Raw genomic sequence first — 14,710 nt, forward strand, 5'->3', positions numbered from 1 at the left:
TAAGACTATGGACCTGCAATCGCTTATACAACATACCTGCAAAAATTAATATGTTCACCTAGTCATTGTGAGCAAGTTAGCATGCTCGAGTTAGCATGTAGCTCAGAGCACTGTTGTAGCTTAGTACAGCCTCATCGTGCCTCCAGCTTGGCTGGTGACCTTTAGTCTTACATTTTTCTGAAGGATCCTTCAGTTTTATGAAGATAAGGGGTGTCTGGCAGGTACAATTGGACTGACCATGAGGTATAAATTTTGCATGAACAGCTTGGATGTGGGGTAAGTTCACAAAACGTGATTTTTGAAGCAAGTACAACTACGATTTCAGATTATTGAAGTGTAAAGGTGGTTTGGAAAGGTTTAATAAGAGCACAGCAAGGGATTCAATATTTCCTTGTTCTCGTACTCTCTTTGCTGTATGTTAGGAATAAGAAATGAGTTGGGGGGTGAGGTTAGGAAAATGGGTAAGCACGCAAAAATAACAATAGACATGAGGAGGGGCTCTTATGAAGGAGGGGCTTGAAAGGTATCTGGAGGGTATGTGAGGGGATCAGCAGGAACCAAAGCTGTGGAGGGCCTGGAGGGAGTGTTGGTAAGTAAAGGTTTGAAGGATCAAAGTCAGGGCTTTAGATGCAAGAAAAGAGGAAGGGATGACTCACGGCCTGGTTGGTGGAAATATCAGAGCGGCATGGATTGGCAAATAGGGGACACAAGGGAACAGGAGCAAGGAAGATTGGGAAAGAAAATGTTGAGAAGGAGCAGGTGATGCTTTATATTTTATAAGTTCAGACAGAAAAGGGGAATGATGTTTGGAGTGGTTTTTGAGGTGATTATTTCAGGCAAGGTTTAGGGTTTGTGGGGTGAAAGGTGGGTTAAGAGTGTGTAGCTACACTCTAAAAACAAATTTCACTTCAAGACTTTTATGGTTCCTCTTTTGAAACTACAGAAGAATTATCCAAAATTTATGATGTTTGCAAAACTTCTGTGATAATCATTCCGAAGGAGTACCTCAGGGAGGTTTCCCAAAGATTGCTGCATCAAGGAAAAGCAAAATGTTAAGAGGAGCCCTTTTCCTTTTTAGAGTGTAGGTCAGAGGTTGGTGATGATCATCCAGAACATTAGGAAAGGACTTTAGTTAAGGATCATGGGTGGTTGTCCAGATGAAGGTGGCGATGAAACGTAGAGAAAGACCTGCTGATTCGATACCACTTGTGATGATGACGAATGAAGAAATAGAGATGTAAATGGAGGAAGGGTAGACTGCAGGAGGGAGATAAACAGACAATGACAAGACTACAGACATAAGTTTGAGGAAGAAAGAGAAGACCAAAACAGTCAGAAAACAAAGAAAAGAACAAGGAGAGAGAAGGTAGAAAGGGACAAAGATAACAGGGAAAAGAGATGAGAAAACAGGAGAGTTGAAAGGAAGGAGATAAAGAGAAAAAGGCAGATTAAAGGAGAAACAAGGCCAGAGTGAGAGGAAGACAGAAAGAGTAGATAAAAAAGACACTGACAGGTGCTGATGAGTTCTTAAGTACAGCAGGCTGAGAAAATAGAGAGAGATCAGCATTGCCTGGTGTATCGGACGCACAAGGCTTGGCGACAAGGGTCTTTCTGTGGATGGTGTGTGTGTGTGTGGTTGGGGGTGATGAAGATGATGAAGAGGAGGGTGGGGGGGACACTTACGTGAAGGCGAAGGCCACCAGAGCACCACTAACCACTATAAAGTCCAGAATGTTCCACAAGTCGCGGAAGTAGGAGCCCTGGTGGAGAAACAAGCCCAGCACCACCATCTGGAAGACATGGAGCAAACTCAGTACAACACACAAATACATACACAGACACACATTTAGTAGCTGAAACAACACACTCATACACAAGACAGTGCATTTACAAGGGCACAAACACAGTACACACAACCGTATTAAGACAGAATTTGAACAAAATAGAAAAAGAAGTAAGAAATAAACACCATCACACAAAGGCAAATACAATTTCAATTCACACTTTCTCTCTCACACACACACAGAGTGATACTTTGTTACCTTGATCAACATTTCAAACGTGAAGACGCCTGTGAAAACGTAGTCAAAATAGCGCAGCACCTGCAGAGCAACACAACACCATGAGATACAATGATCACAACAGAAACAGAGAGAGGCCAAAAGATGAATCAGTGGGGACGAAAAAGAAGAAACAGCAGAAGAGAAAAAAACACATCCTAATCCTAATTCTAATCTTAATCCTGTTTTTGTTTCCTATTTTCAGACATCAGTCATTTCACAGTGTCTATTTGTCATATCCAATTTTGCTTTTCAGTGTCTCGCTCTGATTGATATTAGAAGAGAATAAGGATTATTTACCTTTTTTTTGTTTTTAACCTACCTACCTACAGTCCCTAATCATCTCTTATGATCACTGACTGCTACAACACACAAGTGCTTCTGCATTGTTTGGAAGATGGCTACTTTTGACGAAAAGGACAGTCACAGTGCCATTTTACCACATTAGTAAGTGGAATTAAGTACACTCAGAAAACCTGCATTCCTGTGTTGTGCTGATGTAGGGCCAATTGTAGTTCAACTGACTCTGGAGATCAATAAACCATATTCAGACAGCGGCCACTGTCCTCTGATGTCAAGATCAGGGTTTGAAGCTCAAATGGTGTTATCAAAAGGATAATGGCAGAGGGGCCATAGAAACATTATTCAAGAAAACAACATATTTTACAACCCAGTGGCTAACGTTTGACAAAAGCTAATGTTAGCATGTTGTCTAACGGTAATGGGTTATTAAGCATGTTGTTTTACCTTGTAATATGTTTAAGCTTAAATACATCCAGTGCATTTTACTATTTCAGGATTAATTTATATCTTTCCTATCGTATCACTTCACGCTAATGAACGCTAATGTTAGCTCGGAAGCGGTTGAATGTTAACATTAGCCGATGTTGTTGTTCCTTAAAAAATGTTTAAGGTTGATTACACACACTGGGTTTTACTTACCTATAAATGTGTCCAAGATGTGTGCTGATATTTCAGAATCAATGTACACTTTTTCCATCCTATCATGTAACACTTTCAAACAGTTATGTTAGCTAGGTAGTGGTTGAATGCTAACATTAGCTACTCTCTAACAGTAGCTAATGGGTTATCAAATATGTTGTTTTACCTTGAAATATGGCCAGATGTCCATCTGGATTTTCACTATCCATTGTCTTTTCAGTTGCTCATCATTTGTCAGATTCCCTACGTTTATACCACTCGCAAACTATGACATTAGCCTTTTGATAAAAGCATTTGAGCGTCCCATCTAGAGCGTGACATGAAAAGGAAATGGCTGCCATGTGAATGTCATCGCAGAGAAGCATCCTGCACTCAACCTTATTCCAAAACATTTTTCTTGCAAAGGTTGCTCAGAGGTTGACCCAAAACAGCTGGTTTTCATATATCATCCAGCATGATGCCAAAGACCTGCCAAATGATGCCATCTGTGATGCTATTTAAAAAATAAAAATAAAAGAACACTGAAAATTACACATTACACAAATTACACAAAAAACATGTTCCAATATCGTCTATAAGTGGTGCTGTTACCTAAAACTTAATACTTTGTCTGTATAATTGGCAGTTTCAGCACACACTTTTATTGTAAAGATGATATCTTGAACACTTTTGAATATGCTGGTGTACAACTATACCAGGATCCTTTCCAGCCTTGGTGCAAGACTATCATCATCATTGTTATTAACTCCTTCGCAAGCATAATCCTAACCTAAACAAATGTTACTTAATTTTGCTTTAACTCTGCAGTCATGAAAATTAGCCACCGTGTCTTCATTTTGTCTTCATTTTCACATCTTTATATCCTTGGGAAACATGTTTCTAAAAGGATGTAGCCACATACATATTCACAGCAGGACAGAAAGACACAAACACACACAGTGCATGATGTCTCACATTATTTCGTGGTGAGTCAGGCCAGACAGGGTCCTCTGCAGCGAGGGCGATGCTGCTCATAGCGATGACAGACAGGATGCTGAACTCAAAATACTTCAGAGTCAGGATGTAGTGACAGCACTTCCGAAACCTGGTGCAAACACACGGACGCATACACATGTTGACACAAAAAAGCACACAAAACAAACTGTTTAAACATTTCTAGGCCCAGAGAGGAAAAAAACGTTCATATTCAACAACTTCTGTGTCCTCAAAAAGGACATAGTACAGTGTTTTATGACAGTGTTTGACCAAGGATTTACACACGCAAACACACACACAAATACTCACGGGTTGGTTGTGGACATTATGAAGCAGGAGCTGTATGGGGGCATGGGTTTGGGGCCGTCTTCATCTCCTTCCTCGTCCTCCTCCTTCTTCTCCTCACTCTTCTTCTGGTCGGTGTTGGCGTTCTTGTTCACTGAGCAAAACAAAGAGGGAAGACAGAGGAGGGGGAATGGACAGACAGAAAGAAAGAGGTCAGCTTCAACATAGCGAGACAGTAAACACGTTACACATCCGTTTCAGGCACTGTTTAAAGAATGACACTGAATTTACACCAGTGACAGCCATATATGTCAGGGTTTCAATGGAGACAGGCCTTGATCTCAAATGGCCAAACCTCTGCCTAAAATGGTGTAGGTCTAGAGAGATTTCAGCCAATTCTCTATGATGTCAGCTGACTTTCATAGTCTATATACCTGTTTACACCCTCATTTACACATGACTGATGCCCTGGATGCTCACCTTGCAGGATGGCATTTGTGGAGGGGTAGGGGTAGACAGGTGGCATGTCTATCTTTGTGTACTCGGGTTTGGCCATGCTGGTCAGGATCAGGCTGTCCATGCTGTGGAGCAGGGTGTGGGTGTCGGCATCGCGACAATTCAGCAGATTGTTGACGTGGTCAGGATGGTCGGGATGATCTGGTGGGAGGGTGTAAGGGTGCTCGTGGGCACTGGCCAGCTTGCTGTTGTTGCGGAAATTGTCCAGGTCCTCGTTGTACTGCTGTATGGGTCGTGTTGTGGAGAGGCTGGGACAGGTGCTGTGGTGCTCCCTGACGAAGGAGGTGAGGAAGGAAGAAGGGGTGGAGATGAAGGAGGAATCAGAGACAGAAGGAATAGAAAAAAGGATAGGACAGTAGGTATTTGCTGTATTTTCTAGTGTTATGTTTTGGCCAGCATGTAAATACTGCCCCCTCAACATTGTGTGCTGGCATAGTGTAGCCTGTTGTTATTTGTAGCAGAGCAGTGTCACATTGTTTTTGTTACTGTCATCTGTCTACATCTGACTGTCTAGCCTACATCACAGTAATTACTGAAGCAAGCTCAATACAAGTCATTTTATGACAACCATCACCTCTGTGGTATTCAAATTAAATTTGGGCATCCAACTGTACCATACATGTAGCCTGATCCCAGCAGAAGATTTAGGTGCAACCAGTTTGTGATGAGCTACCAGCTGAGCTGCCAATCACACATACTGCTAAAGAGTCTTAGTCTGGAAAGTTACTGAAAGAGAAAGACTGTCAGGTCGCTTCCTGACTTCTTGGACAGAGACAAACTTAACTGGCTTTTAATTCTTGTCAGGTTGTAATTTGAGACATTCATTCGGAGAAAATAAACCCTTCCTTCACTCACTTTCTGGTGCGATGCCCTCTGCTCCTCTCCTGGTTGCCATGGCGATGCCGTCTGATTTTCCGTCCCTCCCCTTCCACGCCTTTCTCCCCCTCTCCTTCCGTCCCCCTGGATCTATGTCTCCTGCCTTCCTCCCCCTCCTTGGCTGCCCTGCGGTGCTGTCTGGACCTCCTGTGTTCATTGTTCCCCTCTCCCCCCTCACTATGGTGGGGAGACACACTGTGAGTCTCCCTGCCTTCCCTGTTCCTGTGTCTGTGACCGCGGTGGCTCCTGTGGCTGTGCCTGTCCTCCCCCTGCTGGCCGTCCACGTTGCCCAAAGACGTGCAACTGAAGCCGTGCTCCATGCGGGTCTGGCCTATCCCCCCACTGTCTGGAACAATGGCTTTCTGATGATGGTGGTGGTGGTGATAGTGGGCGGCTCTGCGGTAGTGGTCGATGTCTTGGCGCCGGTACTCCTGGTCCAGAGGCAGCTCACCAGGTTGGGTCTTGTTGGTGTTGTTGTTGCGGTTGTCCTGCGGGTTGACCACCAGCGGTCGATCCAGGTGGGTCTTCATATCACCACGTCCTTTCCGTGGGTAAGACACCTGGGTTGGGGTAATGAGGCAGCAGATTGGATGAGTGGGTGCTGCTAAAAAGTTAGATATATTTAAAAGGATTCCACCCAAAGTACAAAAAGACTTATTTTCCTACTTAGCCCAAATGTTTTCAAGCCATGCAAGATGGTTTTGGTTTGACTTGTTCAAGTTTTGAGGTGATGACCTCTTAAGCTTCTGCTGAGACCCCAGCGGAATTGAAGGAAATTTAATTTGTGGTGCTTAATTTAAGACCAATTTAAGAGTTCACGGTGTCTTCTGTGCATTATCTACAAATGAAAAGCCACTGACTTCCACTCTAAAGGGGTGGCAGCAAAAATTTCAGACTTGGCGCCTGAGCACATAAAACTGAACTTATTTGCACGGCTTGGATAAAATGACCTTGTAAGGCTAGATCACAGCCATAACTTTAATCATAACTTGAAACTTTTATATAATATAAAAATGTTCAAGCATTCATATCTGGAATAGATTCTTTCTTTGATTGGTTGAAAATGTTGTAATGCTTTCTCTGCATTTAAAAATATGAGACGGAGCCATAGGGCTATAGATTTGGATGTTTCTTGTAAGCAATTTTTGCCATAATTTACCCTAAAGTAAATTCATTCACAGTCATTTAGTAACTGTCACATGTACTGGATATACAGCTGTTGTTGTTGTTTTGTTTTTAAATAAAGGAAACAACTCTTATTTCCTCATTGACTTTCATGGATATTTGTATCTGTAACGGTCTTCAAGAAGCAGAGGCTCATCAAACTCAAAATACATCATAGTTGCATTTACATGGTTTTAAGTTGCAGTAGCAGTTTGCTTCAAAGCTGGCACAAAGGACGCAAAATAGACCAGCTGTGATCTTCATTCAGGCCGTTTATACCCAATTTAAATCTCAGTTTTCCCAGAATATTTCCAGAATTTGCAGCACTTGTACAATCCCCCTGCCCCGGTCCCTTCCCTGAGCCACAGACATACACGGTTCGGCAAACAGTCCACTATATTTGGCTCCACATGAACAATTTGAAATCAAAATTGTCATGAATCTGTCCAGAACCACAAAATAGCAAACAGATCCAGCTGTGAGCACAGTTTGCCGAGCCATATTCAGTCGACTCCTGATCATCTTTTAAAAAAAATCTTTTCTGAAGTGCATTACTCTTCAGCCCGCTCCAGTTTTGAGTCCGCTGCCATCTTTGGGTACAGCTCTGGATTTCTCTGCATGCCCCACTTTAATAATGCATTGCTCCCAAGCACGCAGCTTCAAGCCGTCCCATATAGCAGCGGCTAGCGCAATAACACAGACTTAAAGGGACATTACACCCTGGAATCAAAACATCCGTGAAGTGCAGCATGACCCAGAACACACAGTGATAAAAAGCAGGTCAGGCTTTGTGTTAGTCCAGACTTTCCACAATATACCAAAACACATAGCATACAGATGGGGCGACATTTAATGTAATTAAAGATTAATTTAGCACCAGGCTGGAATGCAGTGTTGTACTATGCTAAATCATCAATGGTAATGTCACTACAAGTCAACATCACTGCAGCACTGTGAGAAGTCGGAGATCAGCAACAAGACTTCCAGCTGATGTTAAATAACCGTGTTGAAAAGTTTTTCCTTATGATTCACAAAAACATAGCAAAGCTGTGATAACATGGCAGGCAGCCAGGTTTTAGTATCTGAACAATCTCTTTAAACAAAAGCAGAGAAATGCCAATCAATGATGGGTTGCCTGCCATATTGACCAGGAGCTTTGTCACAGAGAAACTTCAATGTAACTGTCAAGCTCAAATGTTCCTGATCGAAAATGGATGTTTAGGCAAACTTTGTGAAGGATGATGGACGGGGAGGATGAACTTCATCTCAGGATTCATCTACATCTAAACTTCAGGAAAACACAGAAAAAAGTCCATGCTGTCCTTAAAATGTTGGAGCATGCAACACACTGGGGATTTATCTTTTTGGGGAAAGATGCTTCGGTTATTTTTGATGTCATTTTACACAATTATGTGTTGATATTTAATATCAGATGTTCTGATCATCCAAGATGTGTTCATTCGCTGGTGAAGTGAAATGATTTAGAGTGACGCAGTGACTCAGGTCTCGAGCTCCGACTGAACATGGGTGATAATGTCCCTTTAAGTGGCATCACATCACTCTGCACACATTACAACAAATATTAACCATATATATCAGGAGTAGACTGCATATATATGTGTATATGTGTGTCTCCTGTCAGGGAGGGGCTCACCTCCTCTCCCTCCCCCCCCACCTTCCAGTCCTCCTGCTCAAGCTCGTTGTAGAGCGCTTCGCGGCTCGTCATCAGGTTCTGTCGGCGGATCTCGCTCGTTCTCTGCTCCCACACTGACTTGTTGCCCTTGATGTGGTTCTTCTGCTGCTCTTTCCTGTCGGGAGGTGTGAGTGAAGGGGCCATTGGAGGGAGGGGGGATAGCGGTGATGGTGAAGAGGGTAAGGAAGACAGGAGAAAGAGGGGAGAGAATTATAGATTTTTGGATGGACCTGTATGATTCCTGTGGGAAATTAACAGTAAGTACAGTACACCTTAAAAAGGAGAAGAGAGAACTTGAGTATAACAATGAATAAAGCAAATGAGGCAATAAAAGAATACTCAAGATGCAATTTCAATTTCATTTTATATTTGAGGACTATGAATTAACATGTTCTCTTTGAAAACAGCAGTGCCAGCTCTTGTGTTTCACAGTAACTTTAAGACAGTGTTGCATTTTGGGTTGTTTGTATCCGTTATGTTGTTAGCCTACTGCGTTTCTATCATGCCTTAAGAGGGCTGGACACAGCGCCCCCACTCAGCTCTGCAGTCCTTGTTCCTGCAAACATGGTCAATTATTCCTCTATTATGAATTTTTAAACAACTGAGCGTGACGTCATACAAATGTAAAGACTGTGGGCCTATGGGGAGAAACACTGATGAGCAGCAAAACATGGAAGCAAACCACGAAGTGAGAAAACTTTTGACTTCTGTGATGGGAGGGCAACTATCGGTCAAGTGATTGGGGGCCTGCTAGAACTCTGCTAGAGTTAGCCCACCCTGAAAGTGTCCAATAAACCCAGTTTAACCCCCTGTTGGTTCATGCATAATGGAGGAGATCAAATCAGAAAGAGCACACACTGGTGCAAAGCATCTTTTGACATCTTAAGCACAGACTGGGGAGTCTGTCAAGGAGACAAGAGGACATACACCATCTCAGAGTGGTTTAGATGATGTCAAGTCCAAAAAATAATGTGACAACGGGAAATGTTAACCAATGTTTTACTGTGAGCAAGAACACAGTGAAGGATTGTCACCATGTTGTGTGACTGTGTCAGAGCTGTTCATCTAAAAGGCTTTAAGAAAACACAGTTGAATCAAAGCGTTTTTTCTTCAGCTGATTCCAAACAAAGACATACATGTGTGAAATGTGTGGAAACATGAACAGAAATGCAAAATCCCTGAGCTGTGATCCAGGTTGATTTACTCGTGTTGTGCTCTGTGAATGAAAGGAAGCGTCTGAGCTAATTTCCAGGCTTTAAAACACACATTTAAATTCCACAACGAGAACTCATCCACACCCATTTTACAGTAAATGACTGACAACTTAGTGTCTAATTGACAAGTATAACTGCAACACAAAGCCACCAGCTTCTAGTCACACCATCAAAAGCTCAAGCATAGAGTCCGGCGACTTCTAAAGGAGCAGCAGGGTTTTTGTGAGCATCATTTTGATGTGTCCTATTGTCAGCGATTCTGCTGCCAGGAGCAGATTTTACAGACTGCCCGCCTCTCGCTCTTCTTCACTTCACAAAGCCCCGAATCTGTTCCTTTCACTCTCAGAACAATCGCTTAATCATGTTTTAGAGGATGAGAACGGAGAGTGTGATGGTGGGTGTTTGTGCGTGTGAGTGTGTGCATCACGTGTACATGAATGCCTGCCAATCACAAATAGCCAATTTGAGAGAGAAACAGCGATTTGTCTGTGTGTGCAGTTTTACAAAAAGACTGAGGAAGAGAGACTTTTGTTCAGAAGAGTGTGTGCCTGTGTGCACGTGTATGTGCATGAAATTATTCTGTTTAGCTGTGTATGCAGGTGCATGTATGGATTTGTGTGTACAGTGTGTCAGTGAGTGTGTGTGTACTCACGCAGCAATAGACAGATTGGCTGCTGATAGCGGGCTGACCTCTGCCACTTCCTTAGCCTTCTGCATGGCTGTCTTCTGATTGGCTGCTTCCTCTTGTTCCTCCTCATCCTGTTGGAGAAGAAGCGAATCATCTCAGTCACTTGATCTTAGTTTAAACAGGCCAAAGGATATTTTGTACTCAATCAAATATAGCTAATTAAGTTTTTGGATGCAATTTGTGGTTATTATCTATCTTTCTGGTATTTTCAGCGTTTTCCACATCCAGGATCTGCAACTATAAGTTAAAAGAAAAACTCATCGTTTTTTTCTAAAGTTACACTATGTTTCCTTTTTACTTATTTTTCTTTAAAAAAGAAAAAGCAGCATGTATTTTTTCTGGTTTGATCCTGCACCTTGGTGAGCTCCTGGGCGTTGGCCAGATTGTCCACAGCGATGGCCAAGAAGACGTTAAGCAGAGTGTCTGTGGTGGCAGAAGTCAAGGAGAAATATAGATGCCAGGACAACTCGAGAGGAAGCTGACGGGATAAAGATAGAGCGCAGAGGGAAAGAGAGATGCAGGAAAGTTGTACAAGCTCATGCATATGGGAAAAAAAATCAGCATATGTGTTTAGTATATTTACTAGTGCTGTCAAAAATATTGTGTTATTAACGCGTTAACGCAAATAAATTTTAACGGCGTAATTTTTTCTATCGTGCGATTAACGCTCTTTGTGACCTAGTGAACTTGTAGTTTTTTCTAAGCTGTGGCCACTGCTATTAACGTTACAAAAACTACAGGATCTGATTGTAAACGGGAAACAAACAATAGGCACGCCCCACGCACGTGTTTGGTCTTGCCTGCTCGCTAGCTGTTAAAAAAAAAAAAGGCTACCACTTTGTGTGGATGTCCAGCGCGAAACACCGAATTAAATTGAATGCGAACAAGACTCTGAATGTAAGGTTCAGTTTCAAAAAATTGCCAGGTGGGTCGACTGACAAGAACAAACTTACTGCAGCCATAGCCAAGTAATGTTCATTCTCTCTGGAGAGAAACAAGAGGCTAAGTTGATAAAAAAAAAACAAAAAACATTTGCACAAAGCAAGCCTATCCACTTTTCCATGTCAATAAGAGTATTAAAATGATAATTAATGGGACATTTAGAATAGATAAAATGTGCGATTAATTTGCGATTAATCGCAAGTTAACTATGACATTCATGCGATTAATCGCGATTAAATATTTTAACCGATTGACAGCACTAATATTTACACATGAATATTGTACATTTGTATATATGTATATGTGAGCGTCAAGGGAGGATACAGTTGCCAAAGAGTGTGAGGACAATGAAGAAGATGGAGAAGACCATCCCTTTGTCGTTCACTCCTCCCTGGGACTCGATGCCATCGTACATCACCATGTTCCAGTCCTCTCCTGTCAGGATCTGCACAGAGGCAACAAGCACTCAGACAGATTGTCTTACTAAAAAGATGGCCAAGGATCGAATCTTACTGACCTAACGGAAAACTACATGAACCTTTATCTGTGTGTGTGTGTTAAAGTAAATCCTTGTTATGCAATATGGTGCACAATACCACTGATGTTTGTGCAACGAATGATGCATAAAGACAAAAATAAATCATAATATATTGAAAAAATATTGAAATAAAAGGAACTAAATGCATCTGGGGTGATGAAGCAGCCAAAATTTGTCATTTTAAAATATCCAAATAAGCCCAGAGACACCTCTCACACACTGATGCATGATCACCAACATACTGTTCACACACACACGCACACACAGAGCTGGTCTCTGAGTCACTCAGCGAAAATAAAGCAACACAAATGGCTCTTCACAAAAGCTGCCTGTCTATCTGAGTAGAGAGGACACAGAAACATGGAGACTGCAGTCAGAACTGAACAAGTCATCTGACAAACTGATGACATGACAACAATGGACGTCATTAAATTCCACTCTCGAAAAGGGCTTCAGCCGTCCTGAACGTGCACATGAGTGTGTGTGAGTGTGCTCACAGTCCTGTTTGGAAACAGCAGTAAATATAATACCGCTCACTGGTATCTACTTTGCAAAGGGGCAGGTTTTTCAAAGCACACTGTAGAATTTATTTAGCGAAATGCACCAAGTCTTATTCACATAAACAGACAAGGAAATTGACTTTTATGGGAGAGCTCAGATTTAATTTACTTGTTTATTTTTTAATGCAGAATGATGATGTAAAAGCTTCTCTTTCCTACCTGAAACACTGTCATGATCGCTGCTGCAAATGTGTCAAAGTTAGTCGGAGGGGTTCCATCTTCAAAGTTGAATCTGGGAAAAAGCAAAATATGAAGATAAAAATGAAATACCATGACAAGCACGTCCACAAAGAGCCAGAAGCATGAAGTGAAGACAGAGACGTGAGCTCGTTTTTAGGTTTGTGATACTGACTGTCCTCCAAACAGCTGCATCCCCAACAAGGCAAAGACCACAATGAAGAGGAAGAGGAGGAAGAGCAAACTGATGATGGACTTCATGGAGTTTAGCAGAGAAACCACCAGGTTTCGAAGAGGAGCCCAGTACCTGAGGAGGAAGAGAAGGAGGAGATTAATGAAAGAGAGGGCAAAAATAGGTAAGAGGAAAGAAAGAGATGAAGGAAACACAAAGAAAAAGAAATGAAAGGAGGGAAGAGGAGAGGACAGAGGGCAGGGATAGAGGAGAGGAAGATGACAGAAAAATGTGATTTTCATACTTCTCTGCAATAAAAAGAGCAATAAAACTCTAAATCGTGCTGAATTTTCTAAACAATGCCCAATGCATTGAAATACTAGCTCATCTTCAAATCATAAAACATATTTTATGAGGGATTCCTGTTAGTATTCACTTTTTCCCCTCATTATTTCAGACTTTCGCCACAGTAAAGGTTAATTTATAGTCGGCTATAATGTTGATTAGCCCCATCCTCTCTTATAAGTAGATCCAGAGTAACAACAACAACAACTTGTTGTCTAACTGAATGGAGAATTGAGCCTTAAATGCTGGTATCAGCCCCCTGAAATATACAGATACATGATTTCATTAAGTAACCCCACTGAGGGGGAAGGACAGAGCAATGTGTGTGAAGCAAATCCAACTAAAATCCCCCCTGAAGGGAGCGTCAAAGAGCCAAAACCCATCATCATCCTCACTATCATCATTGTCTCCTTTGTGTACGAGTGAGCTGATGGACATGCATCCATACTGTATGTTAGTGTGTGTGTGTGTGCGTGTGTGTGAGAGAGAAATGGACTCACTTGGTGACTTTGAAGATGCGGAGCAGTCGCAGAGCTCGCAGCACACTGATCCCAAAGGATGTTCCTGGTTTGATGGTGGCCCACACCACCTCGAAGATACTGCCCACGATAACCTGCACATCAGAAAAGAAAAGCTTTATTGCCAGGTACGATTTTACACGTACGAGGAATTTGCTTTGGTGAGGTTGGTGCATCTATTAGAAAGAAGCTATTAAAAAAGTAAAAATATAACAGTAAGTAAAAAATATAATAATATAAATATAAATAGAAATATAAATAGAAATAGAATATATATGTATACACACACACACACACACATACACACACACACACATATATATACACACACACACATATATATATACATACACACACACAATCTGTTGTGAGACATTAAAGAGCTAAAACAGGAACAAAACTACATATAAGCTAAATTAGCAAAGTATTTTGTCGATACAAAAAGGGAATTTTATATACAAGCAAAACAAGCTCCCCATTTTACCAGCTTGTAGCCAGATCCTAAGAAGACGATTTGAATCCAACTCTGTTCAGAGACGCTTCAAACTTCCAGATCAAGACAGCTTTGACAGCAGCAGCTGATGCATGAGAGCGTCCTGCAGCCACCTCTTACATGGCGTCACTCTACAATGTACTGTATGTCAGCGTGTGCCGTAATATGAAGTAAGCCGCCAATAAGCCTCTGCAGCTACGCTAGCATGACAAATGAATGTGCAGTTATTGCACATGTATCAAAGACAAATGCGACGCTGAATCGGCTCATTGTTCATTTGTCGCATGGCAACATGGGAAAAATCTATTTCTCAAATCTGTTGGTTTTAAATGGAGTGTTGGATTTGTCATCAAAACCTGATACTTACGAGCATAATTTGCTTTTTCACTCAGTTGCAGTGTGTGTGTGTGTGTGTGCGTGTGTGTGTGTGTGTGTGTGTGTGTGTGTGTGTGTGTGTGTGTGTGTGTGTGAGAGTGCGTGAGTGTGTGTGTGTGTGCGTGTGTGTGTGTGTGTGTGTGTGTGTGTGTGTGTGTGTGTGTGTGTGTGTGTGTG

The 14,710-nt window shown here is 42.0% G+C and overlaps 1 protein-coding gene across 24 annotated transcripts in view; it reads right to left on the reverse strand.

Annotated features, from left to right (window-relative positions):
• The window catches only part of cacna1ab (calcium channel, voltage-dependent, P/Q type, alpha 1A subunit, b), a 126,035-nt gene that overhangs the window by 52,319 nt on the left and 59,006 nt on the right, over positions 1-14,710 (reverse strand). For 22 of the 24 annotated variants that reach the window (XM_070976771.1, XM_070976710.1, XM_070976693.1 and 19 more), the window contains exons 13-25: positions 13,648-13,760; positions 12,806-12,937; positions 12,613-12,685; positions 11,680-11,800; positions 10,769-10,836; positions 10,378-10,484; positions 8,473-8,626; positions 5,634-6,214; positions 4,743-5,050; positions 4,287-4,416; positions 3,957-4,086; positions 2,043-2,102; positions 1,684-1,790 (exon numbers count right to left, since the gene is read on the reverse strand). In XM_070976771.1, the coding sequence (XP_070832872.1) occupies positions 1,684-1,790; positions 2,043-2,102; positions 3,957-4,086; positions 4,287-4,416; positions 4,743-5,050; positions 5,634-6,214; positions 8,473-8,626; positions 10,378-10,484; positions 10,769-10,836; positions 11,680-11,800; positions 12,613-12,685; positions 12,806-12,937; positions 13,648-13,760 (2,084 nt within the window). The remainder of the gene's footprint in view (positions 1-1,683; positions 1,791-2,042; positions 2,103-3,956; positions 4,087-4,286; positions 4,417-4,742; positions 5,051-5,633; positions 6,215-8,472; positions 8,627-10,377; positions 10,485-10,768; positions 10,837-11,679; positions 11,801-12,612; positions 12,686-12,805; positions 12,938-13,647; positions 13,761-14,710) is intronic. The other 2 variants (XM_070976861.1, XM_070976726.1) reach the window with 1 other exon arrangement.

The sequence above is a fragment of the Chaetodon trifascialis genome, chromosome 2 (assembly GCF_039877785.1).
Source record: "Chaetodon trifascialis isolate fChaTrf1 chromosome 2, fChaTrf1.hap1, whole genome shotgun sequence".
NCBI lineage: Eukaryota > Metazoa > Chordata > Actinopteri > Chaetodontiformes > Chaetodontidae > Chaetodon > Chaetodon trifascialis.